The sequence below is a fragment of the Aspergillus aculeatus genome, assembly GCF_001890905.1.
Source record: "Aspergillus aculeatus ATCC 16872 unplaced genomic scaffold ASPACscaffold_1, whole genome shotgun sequence".
In the NCBI taxonomy this organism is placed as follows: domain Eukaryota; kingdom Fungi; phylum Ascomycota; class Eurotiomycetes; order Eurotiales; family Aspergillaceae; genus Aspergillus; species Aspergillus aculeatus.
This window is the reverse complement of record NW_017962976.1, coordinates 1,126,396-1,147,047: the sequence shown is the minus strand read 5'-3', so window position 1 is coordinate 1,147,047 and position 20,652 is coordinate 1,126,396. Positions and strand designations below refer to the sequence as shown.

Here is a 20,652-nt window from a genome sequence, read left to right as displayed (position 1 = left end):
TTCACCGTCCGATAGAATGGAGCTTTGTGACACAAACATAAACACCAGACTCCGTGAATCCCCTCCCTATTGCATATACCCAGTCATCGTCAAGCGGGCAACCCATACAGCCCTGCTAAATATTATCCAAAATAAAGTAACAGTCCATCTATCGTAAAGGCAGCTATACCCGACAGAAGAGCTCGAAGACTGCAGCCACCGGCTCTTATGCCATGTAGTTCGTCATGCAATGTTCCCTTGCACTAGAAGTCAAACTCCTCACTGGCGACGTTGGCCGGTACGTTGTAATTGTTCCCCGATGCGGAGAGCCTCTGTACCGTCATCCACCAACGACTCTTTGAACCAGGGGTGCTTCAAGGCTTCCTTGGCGGTTATCCGGTTCTTCGGATCATACACAAAGATTTTTTGCAACAAATCCAGGAACAGTCGATGGAACTTGGTATTGCTTGGGATAAACTCCTGTGACTGGTTAGTGGTGGCTTCCGGAGGCTGGCCATCTCCTATAACTTACAATGAGCTGTTTCATCGCCCGGACGTACTTCCGTGAAGCCCGTGTCGTCTGGTCATTAGGATATTCGAGGCGTAGGCGACAGAAGTACCTTTCCAGGTTAGTACAATCAAAAAGAACGAAGGCGAAAGACATACTTTGCAGCTTGATTTTGGCTTCCACTCCGACCACCCTGCATCACTTGCCGGACAAGCCGCGTGTCGATTCGCTCCCCGATGACGGCCTCCATCATGGCCAGATGTTCGAGATTGTCATGAGTTTGGAACAGAGCATCTCCCGTGAAGAATTCCACGAGGATACACCCAATACTCCAGATATCGCAGGGGAAACTCCAGCCCAAGTTCAAGATAATCTCGGGAGCCCGGTAGTGTCGAGTGGAGACCACCGACGAGTGGTACTCATCATCGAAGGTGGCCGACCCGAAGTCGATCAACCGGATCTCGCTATCTAGCAAAACACGTCTCTGCCGGGCGCTCCGTGAAATCGCGCAGGAGGATGAGGGAATGGTACGGTTATATGTGAAGGTCTGGTATGCACTGCTAACGAGCAGGATGTTCTCGGGTTTGAGATCGGTGTGGATGAGGTTGAGGTCATGGAGAACTGCACAGTCAGCATCTGCAGAGAATAAACAACCAAGGAAACTCACAAGCAACACTGGTGAACAGTTGCCGGGCAAAATTTTGAATCTGGCTGCTGGGGAACGGCACGAAGGCATTTCCCTTGAGGAAGTCAAAGACACTCTGTCCCAGCAGATCTGTCACAATGCAGATGTGGTTGCGGAAATCGAAGCAGTCCCGTAGGTGAATGCACTTGTTTCGATTGGCTTTATCATTCGAAGCCAAGGTGGACAAGACTCGCAGCTCGATCCGCGAGGCATCGCGATATTTCTGAATGGAGCGGATGATCTTAACCGCACAGCGGGTCTTGCGGGTCTTGTCGTACGCCTCGACCACCTTCCCGAATGTACCTTGTCCCAGTAGTTTGACGATCGAGTCTGAAGGTGTCAGTTTGGGCTTCCTTCCTTCCGTAGACATCAAGTACTTACATCGATCGGTCAATGGAACATTTGGCGTCACAATGTAGTGGCCGTCGTCATCATCATACTTCTCGCTTCTGTTTCCATACTGCAGATCCCATTAGCGCTACTATTCTGTGCGAGGAATTCAGTCACCATACTCACATCGCGAATCACCGGAACCGGCACATCCTTCGCCTTGATGATGGGCTTCGGAGGCGGGACGTAACTCAGGAACGCATCACCAGCGGCCTCCAACTCTTTCTTTTTCTGCTCATCACGAGCAGACTTCCGGGTGGTCACTCGCTTGCGTTTTTGGCCTGTGTTGGCGTCTTCATAATATAACCCGTTGCTAGCCCCCGTGCTTCCCTGAGATAGGGAGGTGGGCGCGGTAGTATGTAGAGATGTTGTTCGGTCGGTGGAGAGAGACTCAGCCGAGGACTCTTCGCCATACTGTTGGGGGTTGATCGAGAACGAGGGTCGATCATAGGTTGCAAGATCGTAAGTCGTGTCGGGGCCGGTGCGCCGCTTCTTGCTAGCCGGTTGGGGCGCCGCACCATTAGGTGCGTTGATATAAGCCGTCGCCGGATTGCGCGAAGCGGCCTGGGACTGTTCTGGAGGCGGCGTGTCATCGATCACGATGACTTCCTTGGGTATGCCGTTCTTGTAGAATTCGCCCCAATTAGGCTTCCTCCTCCGACCATTTTGAGCGGCTGATACAGCGTTCATGGGGTTCTGCGCAGGCGGCATAGCGGTTGTTGTTGTGGAGGCGATAGAGGGCGTGGGAGCCGTGGGTATTGTCTTAGGAGATTGGACGAAAGGGAGAGAGGTAGTCGGGGGGTTGACAGTATAGGGATAGGCGGAGGTGACGAGGCGAGCAGTGCCTGCAGCGGACGTGGTCGGGTAGGATGGGGTTGGCTGGTAAGGTTGATGATGGGGGTATGCGTAGTGTTGCTGATGGTGCGAAGGGTGTGTCGCGGTAGCCGTTGAAGGGGTAGACATGATGCAGAAGAGGGGACGCGAGACCCAGCCGGTCGAGATGAGCGGCGGACGGTCGTCGAGAGAATGAGAATGTAGACGAGAAGAGTCAACGAAGTCGATGGGGGTCTGTGGAAGGGAGAGGGAGAGGGGAGGAGGAGGAGGCGGTTCAGGGAGTGGTCGGATCGTAGTCGGCCGTCCGCAGCGTCACGGCGGTGCTTGGTAGTAGGTTCGTCGGTCGTTTCGTCGAGCGCAGTAGGGGGAGACTCGAGTATCGTACCCTGGGAAATCGGCCAGTCGCGTCGGGTTTCCCAAGTCGTATATCACCAGTAAGAGTGAGATTGTGGAAAGGAGGAGGGGGTATCAAAACAAAACGTGTAGTGTAAAAGAGGAGCAAGGGAAACGAGAGAGTGCGAGAATGGAGGAGGAAGACGAGGAGGAGGCAGCGTGGGGATCGCAGACTGGATGAATGGATGAATGGATGGATGGCGAGGCGGTCGGTCGGGGAAGATCAGAAGAACCGCGTATGACTGACCCTTACAAATATCTGAATCACAATGACTGAATTAATTACATGGAGTTGCGGAGAGAAGAGGAGAGGAGAAGGGGTAAGCAAAACAGCGCTCATGAGGGTCAATGGCGGGGGGCGTTGTGGGAATTATTGATTGATTGAATTCATCATGGGGGAGGCGATGAACGATGGGTTGTATGGATCGATATTGAGTATGTACGAGTATGCTCAGAGAACGATGGGGTTACCAGCAGAGAACGATCGAGGTCCAGCTCCTTGTAGTCGAAGAAATTAAGTCAAGTTGTCCCCATTCCAATTGATCACAGTGCTACGGATTACAGATGTTGCTACCATACCTACGTTTCGAAGACCAAGGCAACAATGGACGGTTGGAGAATTGTTGATAGAAAAGTAACGTCCATCATAATCCTTAGCAACATCATCATCATCATTAATGTATTGCCGCACGAGCACCAGGTGAAAGGGACGAACGGTCGGTTATGACACGCACACCCTCTCCCCTCCCTCTTCCTCAATTTCCAGTCTTTCCAGTCCGTCCATCGCGTGGGATTTTGATACTACTTTTATTTTGTGTAGTCTTCCCTCCCCCTTGCGAATCTTGCTGTCTTATGATTTCTCAGACCCCTCCCCTTTATCCCCAAGAAAGAATGACTGAATGACAATGAGAAGAGCCGATCAAATAATTAATAGTGACCTGGGTCGTCATCTTCTGATCGGAGACTGGGTTCACCAGCCCGTCGATCCGCTGGGTTCCTCCCCAATCAGCCCCAGAGGCGAAAAGAGCAAAAGCCCACTAAACGGTTTAGTGAGAGAGGAGAAAAGTAAGTTAACGAGGCGAAGTCTAGGCTTATTCTTACCCGATCGATCCACTGGACGGATGCATACAATAGGGACATAAAGAAAGATTCTTGCTACTGTAATGAAAGTCCGACAAAATGGAAGAAGCAACTATTGTGATTCGAAGGCAACATGCACGAAATACTGAGTATAATCTGCGATCATCGTGAAAATTTATTGTTATTCTCATTTCCTTTGGTGCAGGGATAATGGCCTTCGGGCTGTCTGTCTGTTCTGTCTCCCTATAACCATCTTTCTACGGAGTATGCAGTGGCAAGACATCGGCTAGTAAGCAAGACCAGTCAGCATCTGCACTCTCGGCACGTTTGGCTGTCCGGAGTAGTCCTTACTTTGCCTGTCCCTGCCACATTCACCACTGCACATTAGTTACTGTGTACTGTGTGTGTGCTCCATGCAGACTGCACTGCTGCAGTTGTGCCTTTAATCTCACATCACAAACTTCAACCACTGACTTACTAGTACTTCTATTCCCATGACACTACCATCCTTCTCCAAAACACCTCGACCTCGTTCCCATCGCAACGGGACCACTAACCCCTTCGAGCCAACCTTACTCATAGGATGGCGCACACAACTGAGCCTCCGAGGCAAGATCATCCATCCATCCCCATCTCGGTGCTAATCTCCGCTGCCAGGTGCGCTGCAGCAGCGCAATAATTCGGGGCCATCGGGAACCAGAGGGCCCCAAACCGGAGCCAATTACCCCCTCCCTCCCTCATTCTCACTCTCCGCTTCGGTCCTCTAGCTTGATACTATTTTGCCTGTTGCCCGTAAATTAAAATCCTTACTCGGGATCCGTAATTAAATCGTGATTCATGATTTATGTTATGCCACACGCTACTCAGACATGCTACTCCGTCCCTGCGTCCTCTGACATCATTGTCCCGAAGTTCTCTGCCTGGAGGCGGTGGGGAAAGGGACGGTGAGGGTACTTCTCTTTTGCGCGGGTTTTTTAACTCGGAGTCTCGGACTGCTACGTATGAGTAGGTGTAGGCGTAAGGATGTGGAGCGCTTTTTTGGGAGGAAGGGGGGGGGGCCGCGCTTCACTTGTGTCGAAATCTTGCTATGTATGCATCGCGAGTGGAGGGGTTTGGAGTGGGCTGGCTGCTGAACTTCTCTTTAGTATATGCATACTTCTGGTTAGAATGCCAGATCACCTGCTACAGCAGGCAGGTTTCCATTGATTGGAAAGAAGGGTCGAAGCAAGAAGTAGGTATCTACTGTAATATACCGAGACGAGAGCGCTGAGCTACAAACGAATAATTTAACGCCCAAGAATGGTGAGGCGTTCCGGCGGGCCATTGTTGGATGTTGCCCCACGGGAATCTCGGACTGACTTAGACTCATGGGGTGCAGGGGCCTCGGAGCCAGCCCTAACCTGCTAAGGAAAATCCCCGGGCTTTGCGCCTCGGTGCCTCAGGTACTCCACTCATGATACTCATGACCTCGAAGTTCGGTGCTATGATTCAGAAAGTAAAAGTACAGTACGACAAAGGCTATGCAACGTATTCATAACACACAAGATGTGTGCTTTCATCTTTGCTGTCATTCGGGGTTTCATCAGCAACATCATCATCCCCCCGTCCCCTCATTCCTTGGCTCATTCCCCCGAAGCTAGTAGGTCATATTTTAACACAGCAGTTCAGCGTCGTCCCAATCAGATTAAAAGAAAATGGGTAATAAGAGTTGTTACGAAAACATGAAATGCAAGAACGAGGGACTGAGAAAGAGAAGGAAAAGCTCAAGACGCTGCATGCATCAAAGGGAAGGAAACATCATTGGCAACGCCACCGAGTTCAGCTACTTTGCCAAATAAACCACGATCCTGCGCAGTGACAAAGAGCTCCCCTCAGTCTGCTCGATCCTCCTTCACGTCCTTCGAGTAAGCTTTCTGCACGTGGCGAGGGCCACGCCCGTCGAGCTCGAGCATGAACACAATGTCCCGAACCTGGATCCCAGCGCCCTTCGCCTTGTCCTCCCGCCAGCTCCCCAGTCGTTTCGCGGGGGCCGGTGCTGGTTCACCCGAGCGGCCAGCCTTTTCGTTGCCGGCGGTAGGCGTGGCCGTGTTAACACGGGATGGCGTGGAAAACCCACTGCCTGCCGCCGATCCACGATTCAACCAGGAATATGACTTCTTCGCTCCGAACATTCGCCCAGAAAGCATGCTGTTGGTTGCCATCCGTGCCGTCTCCACAGATTGCTGATGTTGCTGAGCTTCGCTGGCTTTCGCGTCCATCAACTTCTTGGCTTCTTTCTTGGTGAGCCCCTTCTTGTCGATGCTGGGTGCCTTCTCTCCAATAGGTGTTGAGGCTCCAGAGCCAGGGATATCCACACTCTCCGCTCGACTGGCTACACCGTCGCCAAGAATAGCACTCGCACTGCGTTTCGCCCGCTTCGTCGCCCGAGCGTCTTCACTATAATTGTCCTTCTCCGCGATTATGCGGTACTTTTCAAGTAGGGTTCTCGTGCCTTGTTGATCCGTGGCTGGGTTGGGACCTAATACTGTTAGTGACTTTGAGTCAGTAGCGATGGATAGTCGAACATACGTTTGGCTGGCGTGCTGGGGTTCTCCGCACTCCCATTCGTCACACTAGCCGCAGAAGCCACATCCTTCCAGTCCGCAGGAACCACGCCGTGGGAATGTGCGCGGCGACTTCTCGCCAGTGTAGAAGAATAATCCACAACTGAGCGCAGACGCTCCTCACAGGCAATGGACATGAGGCTTAGAATATCAAGTAAGGGGGCGCCAGTTTGATTGAGAATTGTCTGTCCCGAACGGATAATAGACGACCCATCCGGTCCCGTCACTTCGATCGGTTGCTGGCGACCGGGGACGGGGTGATATAAGCCCTCCGCGGGGATGCGAACGCCCAGCTCAAACCCTCGCTTCTGCAACTTCTGCTCCAAAACCTTGGTCAAGAGGAATGAGTGCTGTAGGTGATACTGCGCACGTCGTGCCGCTTCGCTATCCTCTCGGGTTGGTTCATTGGGGTCTTTGAAAGGAGCGGGTGGCTGTGATGCTGGCTCTGTGTAAAACGAGTCTTGGGTCGTAGGTGGTTTGTAATGTGAGTTGTCACCAAAACTCGGAGTAGAAGGAGCGGTGCCGGTGGTCGATGGCTGAGAGGAAAATGAGGTATTGACTGCGGCGGGTGGGGGTGGTGGCTGATGGTGAAGTTGTTGCGGGGCGGGAGGTTGTTGAGGTCGGGGAGCTTGTTGCGCTTGAACGCCTGGTCCGGAGTAGCTGCTGGTCAGGAAGGCCTCTTCCTCACGCACATCGATTCCGGATGATGCCAACACGTCAGTCAACTCAGCAGCGTCCGTGGCTTTCTCAACCGGTCTTGACGGAGGTCCCATCGTGCCCGAAGGAGGAGGAGGTGGTGGTGGAGGAGGACCGGGAGTTGATGGAGGCGCAACACCGTTTAAGTTATTGGCATTGTACGGAGCAGACTGATTAGGTGGTAGTTGCAGAGTACCGAAGCTGGGAGAGGCGTACGGTGACTGAGATTGTGGGAGAGGAGAAAGGCGCTGTCGCTTCGGAGGAGGAATACCGCCATTCGGTATCGGCGACGGAGCACCTGGAGACGGTGAGGTTCCCGGGGGCGAGAAGGCTGGGGTGTAGTGTTGCCCCTGAGGTGGTGGTGGTTGCGCCATGGTGAATTAGTCTGCGACAGTCGATGAATTTACTTCCGACTCAGATCAAACTCAGTCACGTCTATTGGAGATGCGTCGCGTATGTGTTGAGAACCCGAGCGGAGTGCTGATAACCGCCGCCGCCACCAACTGTAACCATTTCACGACATCGATAGTGACATTCAAAGCATACAGAGAGTCAGAACAGGCTTGTCGTGGTAGGTATCGGGGGTATGCGCAATGAATGAAGCGACGGGAAAAGCCAACGATGATGCTTTTCGAAATCGGGAAGGGGAGCTTCGGCGGACGAGGTTTGCTTCCCAACCCAATGCGGCGGAAAGGCCCGTCACGTGGCGCTAAAGGCCGCGCAGCCCGCGCTTAATGCATTAGTCACTCCTTAGTCACCACGGCCAGGCCGTTCCAAGCCGCCGACCGCGTCTTTTTCCCTTCCAGCTTGAACTATCCTCCTGTCGCGCCATAACACCCTTTCTTATCGGGAAATGGGCCAGGGTTAGTCTGGGACTTTGAGACATTGGAACCTTGTGCAAATCATTATCACAAGTCACTTTCTCTAACCCTCACCCGGCCACTGCTGATCTTGTTTCAAGCGCCTCTTTCGGCGCCTGTCATGGCCTGTGGTTCCAGCGCTGACTGATTGACTGACTGACTCCATTTAAACAAAGGCAAGCCAGCCAGCCAACTATCAGAGCTAGACTGTTGCTCAACGTCAGCAACGCAACAATTGATAATCGCATTGCGCATAGTTACACTAATCTGAAACCTTCCTCATCCGATCGCCTAGCAGGCCGAGGTGCGCATCATGGCCACTAAACGCAAGGCAGCGACGTTGAACGCCGCTATCGATGATGAACCGGTCGACCCCACCGACGAGTTGGCCTTTCACTGTCTGGGAGGCGGCAATGAAGTCGGACGATCCTGTCATATTATTCAGTACAAGGGAAAGACTGTCATGGTGGGTGGCAAGCAAAGTCCTATGTCTTGCTCTGGTGCCATGCTGACTTGCCAACTTCAACAGTTCGATGCAGGTATGCATCCTGGAAAGGAGGGCTTCTCGGCTCTTCCTTTCTTTGACGAGTTCGACTTGAGTACGGTAGATATTCTACTGATCAGCCAGTATGTGGGATAGCCTCTCCTTTGTGTTTCGCCGTTTCTGCCACACTGTCCGTCGTCATGTACGACGAGCTCGTTAGCGCCTATGTGCTACACCATGTATAGACCTATGCGCCCCCGGGGTATTCCTGGCGATGGCTCCCGCTATCGCCTCATTCGATCCCCGCTCATGTACATGAGACTTCAATAAATATGATGTTATCTTCCATGTCGTGTCCTTGTATAATGCGTCGCGAGCAATATTATCTGCCACAATCGTGGCAGTGCCTCACCGGAATGTCCGCTGATACATGCTCCTCCTCCTCCTAGTTTTCACGTCGACCATTCATCGGCATTACCATATGTACTCAGCAAGACGAATTTCAAGGGGCGTGTGTTCATGACACATGCTACCAAGGCTATTTACAAATGGCTCATCCAGGATAATGTGCGAGTGAGCAACACGTCGTCCTCGTCGGACCAACGCACTACTTTGTACACCGAGCATGATCACCACACCACACTTGATCAAATCGAACTCATTGATTTCCACACCACCCACACCGTCAACGGCATTCGCTTTACTCCCTACCCGGCCGGTCATGTCCTCGGCGCTGCCATGTTCCTGGTCTCCATTGCCGACTTGAACATTCTTTTCACAGGCGATTATTCCCGAGAGGAAGACCGTCATTTGATCCCGGCGGAGGTTCCCAAGGGTATCAAGATCGACGTGCTCATCACCGAATCCACCTTCGGTATCTCGTCTACCCCGCCCCGTCTGGAGCGTGAAGCCGCCTTGATGAAGTCGGTCACCGGTGTTTTGAATCGTGGTGGCAGGGTCTTGATGCCGGTATTTGCTCTAGGTCGCGCCCAAGAAATCCTACTCATCTTGGATGAATATTGGGATACACACCCCGAGCTGCAGAGGATCCCTATCTACTACATCGGAAATACGGCCCGAAGATGTATGAACGTGTATCAGACATATATACATTCAATGAACGATAACATTAAGCGGCTCCACCGTCAGCGTATGGCGGAGGCGGAGGCGCGTGGGGACAACGCATTGAGTGTAGGACCCTGGGATTTCAAGTTCGTCCGGAGTCTGCGCAGCTTGGAACGCTTTGATGATGTAGGAGGCTGTGTCATGCTGGCTTCGCCGGGTATGCTCCAGACGGGAACCAGTCGAGAGCTGCTGGAGCGATGGGCCCCCAACGAACGCAACGGCATCGTCATGACCGGTTACAGTGTGGAAGGCACGATGGCCAAACAAATCTTGAATGAGCCAGAACAGATTCCTGCGGTGATGTCTAGAGCAGCGTCAGGGATGGTGAGACGAAACGGCGACGAGGAGCAGAAGGTCATGATTCCCCGACGGTGTACTGTGGATGAGATCAGTTTTGCAGCCCATGTGGACGGTGTTCAGAACCGAAACTTCATTGAGGAAATCTCCGCACCTGTTGTGGTATGTATATCTCCGAGAAGGATTGTGACACCACACTGATTGACCTATTTAGATCCTGGTCCACGGCGAGAAACATCAAATGATGCGTCTCAAGTCCAAATTGCTCAGCCTAAACGCCGAGAAGACCGTCAAAGTGAAGGTGTACACTCCGGCCAACTGCGATGAGGTCCGCATTCCTTTCAAGAAGGACAAGATTGCAAAAGTTGTTGGTAAATTGGCCCAAGTGGCACCTCCGACCGAGGAGGACGACGGCCACTTGATGACTGGAGTTCTCGTAGAGAACGGCTTTGACTTGTCGTTGATGGCTCCTGACGATCTCAGGGAGTACGCTGGTCTCACTACAACCACCATCGTATGCAAGCAGCATCTCACACTGAGCTCTGCAAGCATAGACTTGATCAAGTGGGCACTTGAGGGGACTTTCGGCGCTATTGAAGAGGTGGGCGCTCCACAAAAGGAGATCAAGAAGGAAAGCGGAGACGACACTTTAGATACGAAAGCGAGCCAGGTCAAAGAAGAGGCTGCTGATGAGGAAATCCCTATGGAGGACACGCAAACGTACCTTGTCATGGGCTGTGTGCTACTTCGCTACCATCCTCGCACCCGTGAGCTTGAGCTCGAGTGGGAGGGTAACATTATGAACGATGGAGTCGCGGACGCCGTGATGGCCGTTCTTCTCACGGTGGAAAGCAGCCCTGCATCTGTGAAACGTATGTTGGTATCTGGGCATGATTGCAATGTATATTGCTAACTCATCTTGCAGAATCCGCGAAGCAAAACCACCACCACCACCACCACCACCACCATCACCAATACGATGTTGTTGACGAATTGCCCAATCCCCACTCTAACCTAGGACCGGAAGAGCGATTCCGACGCCTGCTCATGATGCTACAAGCGCAATTTGGGTCTGAGATCGTGGCCATCGAGCGTCCACGACTCCCTCCTAACCGGCTCACAAACGGCACAGCCAAGCCTGAGACCAAAAGCGAGGCTGGCGACCAAACACCCATCAAGCAAGAGGACGAGGAAGAAGATGAGGATGACGAAACAATGGAGGAGCTAGAAGCGGCCGAGTTGGCTCGTCTCGAGGCGCTGGGTATCCCCTTTCCTGGACTTGAGATTAAGGTCGACAAACACGTTGCGCGGGTCTGGCTGGAGACTCTGGAGGTGGAGTGTGCGAACGCAGTGCTGAGGGACCGGATTCGGGTGGTCATTGAACGGGCCGTCGAAACGGTGGCAAGCATGTGGCAAGAGGGACCGGCGCCTGCCACCATTGCCAACGGAGATAGCAAGGAGGATAGTTCGATGTCCAAGGCTGCGGCCATCGAGGCCAAAGCATAGATCCTTGCAGTTTTGTGTACTGTACTTGTAGTCCTTGTTTGGTTCTGGGCCAAGCTGTGCCTGGGCGTATATGTCTTAGCGAGAATGATGATTCAGAAACAGTTTCCATTGGAAGTGACTCTTGCTTATGCATGATATTGTAGCCTAGCCAATTAGGTTTGCATACAATAGTGAAAATGCACCACTTGTAAAGCATCCTAGGACTTACCCCCCTCCCTTTCCAATGCACCTACTGTAAATAACATATTCACTCATACCTTTCCCACCATTCCGACCTCCAATCTCTCAAAAACCGCCTCAACCACCTCGCCCGTCTTCTGAACAATCAAATCCACCTCCTCCTGGGTGACGTTATACGGCGGCGCCAACAACACATGATCCCCTCGCACCCCATCCACCGTCCCATTGCCGGCATACAACGAGATGCCAAACCGAGGATCCATCCCCATCTCCTGCACCAGTCCCGCCACCTTCGCCTCCGGACTAAACGGCTCCTTTGTCGCTTTATCCCTGACAAACTCAATCTACACCATCGCGCATGAACCCGGGTCAGCCATCGGTCATCCAAGCTTTCGTCCAATGTACACTGAAAACACAACATGAAGGGAAAAGGAATACTCACCCCCCAAAACAACCCCCTACCCCTAATATCCCCAACATGCGGATGCGTCCCCAACCGCTCCGTTAACTTCTCCCCGAGGTACGTCCCCATCCGCCGCACATTTTCGAGGAGGTGATCCCGCTGGATGACCTTCTGCACCGCCAGCGCGGCCGCACACCCCACCGGATGGCCCTGGTAGGTCTGACCGTGCCGAAACACCCCCGTGCCAGCGTCAAGCACCCGCACGATCTTCTCGTGGATGAGGAGTCCCGAGACCGGCGCGTAGCCGCCGCCTAGCCCCTTGCCGATGGCTTGGAGGTCCGGGACCACGCCCTCGGGCTCCCAGGCGTGCAGCGTGCCGCAGCGGCCCATGCCGCTCATCACTTCGTCGAGGATGAGGAGGGCGCCGTGTTTGTGGACGATGCGTTGGATGGCGGGGAGGTAGGTGGGAAGGGGGGGGAGGGCAGCCAGGCTCTAAATTTTTTGGGGTGGGAGTTAGAGGTTGTCTGCGAGGGGGGATGGGGGGCAGGTTGTGGGTTTGGGATGGGTAGGTGGGTGGAAACACGTACAGCTCCGACGACGGTCTCCATGACGAATGCGCAGACGTTCTCGGGTCCGACGCGCTCGAACTCGGCGTCTAGTTCTGCGGCGAGCCGGGCGACGTAGTCGGCATCGGACTCGTTGGCGTTCTTGCCGCGGTAGGGGTAGCATGGCGAGACGTGGGAGGTGTTGGTCGATAGGAGGGGCTCGAAGGGCTGTCGGCGGGTGGTGTGGCCCCCGACGGAGAGAGCGCCCAGCGTCACGCCGTGGTAGGAGGGTTTGCGGGCGATGAAGCGTGTGCGTTGGGGCTGCGGGGTGGGAAGCTCGAGGAAGTACTGGCGCGCGAGCTTGAGGGCTGCTTCGATTGCTTCGGAGCCTGGGTGGTGCTGAGGCTTAGCATCTCATGTTTGCTGTAAGGTGGGAGACTGGGGCAGAAAAGGGAAGGGGGGGCCTCATACCGGAGCTCACGATAAACGCTTTCGATAGCTGACCTCCGGTCGATTCAGCCAGGAACCGACCGAGCTCCTCGGATGCTTCTGTGCTGAAGAAGGCGGAGTGGCAGTAGGACAGCTGGTTCATTTGCTCTGTGATCGCCTGTTGGATTGCCTCGTGGCCGTGGCCGAGACACGCGACGGCCGCACCGCCGGTCGAGTCGAGGAACTTGGTCCCATCTTCGAGGTAGATGTAGCAGCCTTTTCCTCCGATGGCCTTCTTGGGTATGTGCTGGGTGTCTCGGTGGAGAACGGCGCTTCGAGTGGATGGCTCTGGGATGGCGTTAGTATTGCTTGTAGCGAGGTATAGTTGCGCGAGTATAGGTTCAGGAAGTGTGCTGTACCTGGTTTCGTCATGGTTGAGCAAATTTTGTTTTAGTGTATCAATCGCTGCAGGAGTTATACGAACCAGAGTAGATGTGTGTTCATGTTTGATGGCAGGGACATCGCTCGTATTTATGTGTAGGAGTTGCGAACATTCACCTTTGTTCTGGCTGTACCTCATGTGTGGGGGAAGAGCGGGGGTGAATCCGGCAAGCCGATCGCGTCTGGAGAAGCCGAGGATCTGGTTGGCTGCCCCCGCCGACGGGGCCGATCTCCGGGATTGACTTACAGTGACTCAGTGATAACTTGATAAGTCATAACACTTCTAGATCTGAGTAATTGGAGATAAGTATAAGAGAGCTTTAGTGTTCACTCTATAGTAGGGCCATAAGAAGCGATCAATGATCGGCAATGGACCATATCGTGCACTATATAGCATATAGGCGGGCTTGCAAAGAGGTCGTAGAGGTGTACTGGCAATGGTTGAGGTTAGTTTGAGCTCTGACTTTAGTATGGTGAGTCTATATCTAGATGGCAGTATAGATGCTTTACTTGATCAGTCAGGAACTTAAAGAAGCTTCGCAGCATTGGGGTGCTCCGATCTACCTCGTTTACCTCGTTGATGATACAGATAATGTGCGGTTGGGTAAGAAACACAATGGCGAGATTTATTACTTTAGGGGAATAAATGCTTCAATAGGAGCAGTTTTAGAGTATACTGGTTTGTCAATCTAATTTCTATGAAAATGTACAGTATATGAGCGGAGGTGAACTCGGAGCATTCTCAAGCCGCAGCTAACTCACCACGAGCTGTTGTAGCTGTGGCGGGCGGTGGAGCGAGTGTCCCGCTCCGCACCAGTTGGCCGGCCGGCCACTAAAACTTCCCTTCCGCACAGAAAGGCCAGCCAGCCAAACGGACCTCTCTCCACCCCAAATACAGCTCCCTCCCTCCCTCATCTCCAACTCCCCCGTCGTCCTCTTTCCTACTCGATCCGATATTCAACCCACATCCAACATCACCGGAGCAACACATACAGCCTTTCATCATGTCGCGAGCAGCTCGAGTCGAGGAGGTGTACGACTCCGACCCCGAGGAAGTTGCGCCCTCCGCCAGCTTCGCCAACGACGCCATCATTTCTCCTGCTGGCATCCCCACCACGTCCTCTATGCCCACGAGGCCTCCCCCGGAGCCCACGCGCGAGATCCCTAAACATTATCAATGCTTGTACCCTATATACTTCGATAAGTCCCGGTCTCGCGCCGAGGGCCGCAAGGTCGGCGCTGAACTGGCCGTCGAGAACCCATTGGCTCGAGACATCGTCGATGCAGTGCAGATGATGGGGTTGACCGTGGGCTTCGAGCCGGAGAAGTTGCATCCCAAGGACTGGGCCAACCCTGGTCGTGTGCGCGTGATGCTGAAAGACGAGAGTGGCCAATTGGTCAACCCGCAAATCAAAAACAGTATGCTCAATCCCGAAACCACCCTATGTGCCAGACACCAGTCGACGAGCATTGGCGCTAATACTTCTTCCTCTAGAACACCATCTATACATCCTTGTGGCGCAGTACCTCAAAGCTCACCCAACTACCGAAGAATCGCCCTACCGGTTGAGAATCAGAGGACTTCCGGTCCCCGAGAAACTTCCCGGCGCTCCCCCCGCTCCCCGGGGCTGGAAGATCGGAAAGATTCTCCCCATCCACTCCCCTGCCTACAGCGGTGGCGGTGTTAGCGATAACCCGCTCAAGGACGCCATGGCTGAGATGCAGAACATGCAGGGCATGCCCGGTATGCCTGAGATACCCGGAATGGCGGATCTGGCAAACATGATGGGCGGCTTAGGAGGTCTGGGTGGCTTGGGTGGCGGCAGCCCTGCCGCTCCCAGCGGCAGTGAAAAGAAGAAGAAGGACAAGAAGAAGGGCAAGGCTTAGAGTGTCTGATCTACTCCACCCTTGTGGTGTGTCATGTGGTATATATGCTTTGGGTTGCATGGGCATGGGCGAAAGGCGTTTTGTTGCTTCCAGATATAAAGAGCATCATTGCTGTTCTCATGATACCAAGTTGATATTGGAGCCATCCTTCCTTTTGGTTTGTGTCGTAGGATAGAACAGCCATGTGGCGAGGACTCTGCTAGTTTCTCAATGTAGATATGAGACCTGTTTTTTACAAGAGTACGCCAGCATCAAATGTTCCCCATTCTTGCATCTATATTTCGACCAACAGGGGCCTATTTTTTTGAATGAATTCCCAAGCTGGTGACGGAGTGTAGCTGGCTTGGGTATGAGGCGGCTGTTATTGGCCGAGGTGACGGCGATTGCCGATAACGCTCTTCCTACCCCGGATGCCATCAATAATCGCGGGCACTCCCAATCGAGGCCCCGCTGACTGGAAATTATTCTTTCAGAAATCCACCTGTCTCGATTTTCACATCCACTGCGCGAAATTCATTGCATGATTCAGTCTTCATCGCGCTACTCACTCATGGACTAAAGCGACTTGGCCCAAGCGCAGCAGCCTCAGCTCCCCCATGAATCACCCCTCCTGCGCCGTCAATGGATCACAGCACCCCGCCACTGCGACCGAGGGACCATGAACACCAGCTCACCTCCCAGCGACCCCTCCAACCCAGGGCAGGTCAACCCCAGCCCCAAATCTCCGCGACGCTATAGCAACTATGACGCCACCCCTGCCTCTGCTTCCTCTTCCTCCTCCGCTGCGCCCCGGGTCGTCGGGAAACCGGGAGGTCGTCAGATCACGCGGAACCGCGCCAGCTACAGCTGTCATACCTGTCGGAGACGGAAGGTGAAATGCGACAAGGTATGTTTGTTGTCTGGAATAACTCTCCCCTTCGCGCGGAGCGTTCTGAAATTAACTTTCACCTTCCCTTGTGAAAATCCTCAGGTCCATCCAATATGCGGGAACTGCCAAAAGAACGAAACCGAATGTGTCTACGATGTCTCCGCGCAGAAAGACGCGGAGGCGCGCAATGCGCCAGCCAAGGACGGCCAGGGTATCAAGCGACGGAGGGAGTCATCGCAGCAGCTGGACGACGACATGGATGAGCTTCAATCCATCTACGGCCATTTGAAGCGGTCCGGCTCGGCGGAGCAGCAGAGGCTCGGGTCACAAGGAATCGAGGCGCGGTTGGATAAGCTCACGTCCATGATTGAGCGGCTCAGTAAAACCAATAGTCAGGCATTGGATCCGTCGGAGAAGCGGTTGCTGCTGCAAAGTGCGGGCTCGGATTCGTCTAAGAGAGAACCTCGCGTGGCCGGCGCGACGGCGGCGGCTGCGTCTGCGTCTGCGTCTGCGACGAAGGCTTCCGATACAGCGCGCTCGGATAGCCCGCGTCGCGTGGCGGATTCGAGTGGGGATGAGTTCCCGATCCCTGCCGGTCATGCTACGGACTTGGTCGATCCGGTGGGGAGTCTGAATTTGGGTCATCTGAGTTTGGAGGATGGAGGTCGGTCGAGGTAGGTTTCCTGGTGTGAGAGGGAAGGGCTCTGTGGCTTATCATGATGCAGATATGTGGGAACTACGTACTGGGCTTATATTTCTCATGAAGTACGCATTGAAGTCTTCGACTACTGCTGCAGTAATTTGTTGCTGACGGGAAGCAGATCAACGAGCTCAATCAACTACTTAGGGTCCAAAACCGATCGCATAATGAGCGAAACTCCCAGGACACTTCTGCTGAAGATACTACGACGGAACCTATGGAAGCGACGCCTAGCCGTCAATGGAAGCCAGTGCCAGATGAGTCTGGTGAGCTTGCAAACGATCAAGCCTCCCGGGGAGAAAGGTTCCAGAAATCTGTGCTGTTTCCATCAGGTGAATCGCCTTCGGTCAAGGACAAGGTGGTTGAGCCTGAAATGTTGGAGAATATGCCGACAAAGCGACAAAGCCACATCCTGTACAAAGGCTTCATGTCTGGAGTCCATGCAATCACTCCAGTGATCCACCCACCGACCATACACAAACTCTACTACTCATTCTGGGACTGGTATGACTCCAGCAGCTATTCGGGCGACCCTTGCCCAGACCCGTCGTTCATCCCGTTGCTTTATGCCATCTGGTATGGTGGATCTGTCACGATCTCACTACGAACCATCAAGGCTGAATTCAATGTGTCATCCCGATCAACGCTCTCCAAGGCATACAATGATGAGGTGACTAGATGGTTGACCAAAATCTCGTTCCCTCGAAGTCCCTCTCTGCAAGGCCTGGCTGCATATCTTCTGGTACAGACAATACTCGCTAAAGAGGAAGAGCCTTTAACGAGCAGTCTGTTTGTCAGTCTCGCCATGAGGGTAGCTCAAACCATGGGCTTGCATCGAGATCCTGCGAAGTTCGGTATTGGTCCCTGTGAAGCAGAATATCGTCGTCGCATATGGTGGCATATCGTCCACATGGACGGTGTGGTTGCCATGTCCAGTGGATTGCCTCCGTTGGTCAGTGATGAGAATTACTGGGATGTTCGCGACAGTAGCGAGGTGAAAGACACCTTGCTTGGTACTCCAGAGGCTGAAAAGTATGATCGACTAGTCATGACCGGCCTAAGGCTCCCCGACAACCCAGACGATCCAACCATTTGTGGCGGTCCCTCGATGGTCAACGTATACTATCTGGCAGCTCGGGGGAAGTATACAATGGCTCGTAAGTTTCGTTCAATGCGAGATAACGGCATAGGAAGTCTAATCTGTGCTCTGTAGGTGCTGTTCGACGGATCTTGAAGATCCAGCTGGGTACTAGGCCCTTAACACGGCGGGATATGGAAGAGCTTAGGTCGATTCTGGTTGAGCTGCAGCAGAACTTGAACTCCATCGTCTCCCGTATACCAGAAGCGGATTCGACCGATGTCTCTTCAGTTCCCTCGACTAGGTCTTGGTCTACCTCCTCGCTTGCTGAAAACCGCAGCAGCGATATTGAGCTCCCCGGAGAAGGGCCGAACGGCTGTCCTGAGCAGTACCATTCTCCAGTCCTTGTGTCTTTCCACAAGTGGGCCAGAATTGTCCTCTCACTCTTCATTGACAAGGTACGTAAACATACTTTAGTCTCCCGTAGCACAAGAAATCTATGCTAATGAATGCTAGGCATTCTGTGTCGCCTATCAACCTTTTCTGAAGAACGCAAAGAGCCGGATCTGGCCAGCTGCGAGACAAAGGTGCGTCCCGCTTGATCGATACTTCTGGTAGTTACTGACGTGGTGTAGCGCTCTCCGCCATTGTCATGGCTTCATGGAGAAGTTTGTTTCTCTCGCAACCGACCCTGATTTTCAGCCGTTCCAATGGAGCTGGCCCGGCAATCACCAGCCAATGCACGCCACCATGATCATGCTCATTGATCTCTACGAACGGCCCTACAGCGCTGAGGCGCCCAAATCACGGGCCTATATTGACAAAATCTTCTCCATGACGGGCCCCGATGGTGGAGTTGTTGGGGGTGAAGATGGCATCTCGACTCAACGACCCTTGAACGACGGTGGTCGCGAGGCATGGGACATGATCCGTAGGCTGCGGCAGCAGGCCTGGCAGCGAGCTGGACTCGATCCTAGTCGACTATGGTCCGAACAGGCGCAGATCCAAGCGGGCGTGGCCAACGTTGATGACCATACATCTGCCATTGAAGCAGATGCTGCCTCCCGGCGACAGCCCAGGGACTTCTCCAAGCTACTGCACAACATGACTCGATCTCATCATTTCCGCCCTACCTCATCACTTCGCTATCAACTCCCTTCTCCCACCCAGCAGCATCACCAACAGCGGCAGCGGCAGCGAAGATCCCCTTCGCAATCAGCCAGCCCCCAAATGATGTCTCCTGACCCCCACCACCGCCCCTCCTCCACATCCCCCTCCTCCCCAATCGCCCAACAACAATATCAACCAAACGGCGAACCGTCCCCCTCGTCACCCCTGCCCCAACCCGGAGGTGGTCCCTCGACCACGTCCTCCTCCGAGAACTCGAACACGAACATGCACATGCCCTCCCTACTACCGCCAGGCCCGATCCCAGGCTTCACCTTCAACCAGCAATCCCTGCCTTCGGCACCCCCTCCTGCGCTGCCCGCCTTCCTCGTCGATGTCGCCGCCTCCGCTGCCGCCTCGCCCGCCGCGCAGGCCATGACCGGGGTCCCCACCCCGCCCTCCATGGTGGATCCGAACCTAAACTTCGACTGGGACCAGTGGGACGCCGTCTTCGGGCAGCACCTGCCCGTCGCCGACGAGCTCATGGAGCTCGACCCGGTCACCGGGTTGGAGTTTGGGGATTTGGGTATGGAGGGTAGTCCAGGTGCTGGGGCTGGGGCTGGGGCTGGCGGAGAGATGTCCTCGCATCGGTCTACTTGGGCGGGTTATTGAATTATACATACATAGTAGAAATGAAATGAAGTGGTCCGATCTCTCTCGCATTTGTTTAGGTGTACTATATGGAATCCGTCCATCAACCGACATGACGAATTCAGTGCACGGTTGGTAATGTAAAATGTGTATTTGACTTTGTAGAGCGTGTAGTTTTACTTTTAGTCGACAAATTCCTATCTATACCTTATGTATACCCAGAAGGCCCATTTAATGGGGATCTAGAAAGATCGATAAAAGATGGAGATAGGGGAAACGTTTGAAAAAAAGTTATGGAATTCATGAGGCGTGACTTTCGGTCTAAAAAGCAACAAACGGTTGTTTGCTGTTTTGACCAAGATTTTTCTTGATTCATGACAACATTCTTCGCACAACAAGGTTGGAAGGATTTGAGGGTTTGAGCGGGAGACGTTCAGGAGGGGTATAATTAATCTTTTTATTTGAAAAGGCTGGCTTGTAGTTTTCCCTTAGACCTTGACCTCGCGGAGACCGTGCTTCCAGAGGGTGGCGTAGGGGGTGACACCGTCATCACGGAAGTCGATGAGGACGTGCCTGCAATTATATTAGCAAATTGTTTGTATCTTGTCGAGGTAAGGAAACATACATAGCATCACCGTCCATGGACTGACCCATGAGGACATCGTAGTTGTCGTAGTTGGCCAGGATCTTCTTGACGGCACCGGGAGCACCCTTCTTGAACTCGTTGATGGTCTCCTCGCTGGCACCGGTCTCCTGGAGCTTGGTGAGGACCTTCTTCATGTAGCCTATTTGGTACGCGAGTTAGCCAGCTGTTTCCGATTGGATTTTGAGTGCATGTTTTGTGTGTGTGTGTGTGTGTGTGTGTGTGTGTGTGTGTGTGTGTGGTGTGTGGTGGGTGGGTGGGTGGGTGGTGTGTGTGAGAG

At 53.5% G+C, this 20,652-nt stretch overlaps 7 protein-coding genes across 7 annotated transcripts in view; 3 read left to right on the top strand and 4 right to left on the bottom strand.

The window, feature by feature from the left end:
• Nucleotides 1–258: 258 nt before the first annotated feature.
• ASPACDRAFT_20320 (putative protein kinase (Lkh1)) lies at nt 259–2,252 on the bottom strand (the record flags this gene model as incomplete). Its single annotated transcript, XM_020198937.1, has 6 exons — nt 259–459; nt 512–599; nt 646–1,108; nt 1,155–1,502; nt 1,554–1,632; nt 1,680–2,252. The coding sequence occupies 6 exons, from the start codon at nt 2,250–2,252 to the stop codon at nt 259–261; spliced, it is 1,752 nt and encodes a 583-aa protein (XP_020060959.1).
• A 3,065-nt stretch (nt 2,253–5,317) lies between these two features.
• Nucleotides 5,318–7,818, bottom strand: ASPACDRAFT_109374 (uncharacterized protein). Its single transcript, XM_020195381.1, has 2 exons — nt 6,438–7,818; nt 5,318–6,375 (listed from the first exon to the last, which is right to left on the bottom strand). Exons 1-2 carry the CDS (start codon nt 7,540–7,542, stop codon nt 5,741–5,743), a joined length of 1,740 nt encoding a protein of 579 aa, XP_020060958.1. The 5' UTR covers nt 7,543–7,818; the 3' UTR covers nt 5,318–5,740.
• Nucleotides 7,819–7,977: 159 nt separating this feature from the next.
• Nucleotides 7,978–11,560, top strand: ysh1 (cleavage polyadenylation factor subunit YSH1). The gene is made up of 5 exons (XM_020195380.1): nt 7,978–8,494; nt 8,558–8,655; nt 8,962–10,096; nt 10,149–10,806; nt 10,860–11,560. The coding sequence occupies exons 1-5, from the start codon at nt 8,342–8,344 to the stop codon at nt 11,438–11,440; spliced, it is 2,625 nt and encodes an 874-aa protein (XP_020060957.1). The 5' UTR covers nt 7,978–8,341; the 3' UTR covers nt 11,441–11,560.
• Nucleotides 11,547–13,562, bottom strand: ASPACDRAFT_1861321 (aminotransferase, class III). The gene is made up of 5 exons (XM_020197780.1): nt 13,417–13,562; nt 13,040–13,345; nt 12,611–12,957; nt 12,063–12,515; nt 11,547–11,964 (listed from the first exon to the last, which is right to left on the bottom strand). Exons 1-5 carry the CDS (start codon nt 13,427–13,429, stop codon nt 11,692–11,694), a joined length of 1,392 nt encoding a protein of 463 aa, XP_020060956.1. The 5' UTR covers nt 13,430–13,562; the 3' UTR covers nt 11,547–11,691.
• Nucleotides 13,563–14,442: 880 nt separating this feature from the next.
• ASPACDRAFT_56079 (RNA-binding signal recognition particle subunit SEC65) lies at nt 14,443–15,325 on the top strand (the record flags this gene model as incomplete). Its single annotated transcript, XM_020203087.1, has 2 exons — nt 14,443–14,857; nt 14,934–15,325. The coding sequence occupies 2 exons, from the start codon at nt 14,443–14,445 to the stop codon at nt 15,323–15,325; spliced, it is 807 nt and encodes a 268-aa protein (XP_020060955.1).
• A 420-nt stretch (nt 15,326–15,745) lies between these two features.
• On the top strand, nt 15,746–19,812 carry ASPACDRAFT_109366 (putative C6 transcription factor). Its single transcript, XM_020195379.1, has 7 exons — nt 15,746–16,211; nt 16,296–16,867; nt 16,919–16,958; nt 17,015–18,050; nt 18,107–18,429; nt 18,488–18,558; nt 18,607–19,812. The coding sequence occupies exons 1-7, from the start codon at nt 15,984–15,986 to the stop codon at nt 19,748–19,750; spliced, it is 3,414 nt and encodes a 1,137-aa protein (XP_020060954.1). The 5' UTR covers nt 15,746–15,983; the 3' UTR covers nt 19,751–19,812.
• Nucleotides 19,813–20,013: 201 nt separating this feature from the next.
• The window catches only part of ASPACDRAFT_74221 (translationally-controlled tumor protein), a 2,179-nt gene continuing 1,540 nt past the window's right edge, over nt 20,014–20,652 (bottom strand). Inside the window, exons 3-4 of the mRNA XM_020204152.1 lie at nt 20,355–20,514; nt 20,014–20,302 (exon numbers count right to left, since the gene is read on the bottom strand). Coding sequence (XP_020060953.1) covers nt 20,218–20,302; nt 20,355–20,514 — 245 coding nt within the window. The 3' untranslated portion in view covers nt 20,014–20,217. The remainder of the gene's footprint in view (nt 20,303–20,354; nt 20,515–20,652) is intronic.

Coding starts and splice junctions, on each gene's coding strand:
- ASPACDRAFT_109374 (XM_020195381.1), bottom strand. CDS start 7,542: ATGGCGCAACCACCACCACCTCAGGGGCAACACTACACCCCAGCCTTC. Junction 6,376..6,437: donor CCCCAGCACGCCAGCCAAAC/GTATGTTCGACT, acceptor GTCCCAACCCAG/CCACGGATCAACAAGGCACG.
- ysh1 (XM_020195380.1), top strand. CDS start 8,342: ATGGCCACTAAACGCAAGGCAGCGACGTTGAACGCCGCTATCGATGAT. Junction 8,495..8,557: donor ACAAGGGAAAGACTGTCATG/GTGGGTGGCAAG, acceptor CAACTTCAACAG/TTCGATGCAGGTATGCATCC. Junction 8,656..8,961: donor GATATTCTACTGATCAGCCA/GTATGTGGGATA, acceptor TCCTCCTCCTAG/TTTTCACGTCGACCATTCAT.
- ASPACDRAFT_1861321 (XM_020197780.1), bottom strand. Junction 12,958..13,039: donor AGCGTTTATCGTGAGCTCCG/GTATGAGGCCCC, acceptor AGCACCACCCAG/GCTCCGAAGCAATCGAAGCA. Junction 11,965..12,062: donor GTAGGGGGTTGTTTTGGGGG/GTGAGTATTCCT, acceptor GCGATGGTGTAG/ATTGAGTTTGTCAGGGATAA.
- ASPACDRAFT_109366 (XM_020195379.1), top strand. CDS start 15,984: ATGAACACCAGCTCACCTCCCAGCGACCCCTCCAACCCAGGGCAGGTC. Junction 18,051..18,106: donor GGGGAAGTATACAATGGCTC/GTAAGTTTCGTT, acceptor TGTGCTCTGTAG/GTGCTGTTCGACGGATCTTG. Junction 18,430..18,487: donor TCTCACTCTTCATTGACAAG/GTACGTAAACAT, acceptor AATGAATGCTAG/GCATTCTGTGTCGCCTATCA.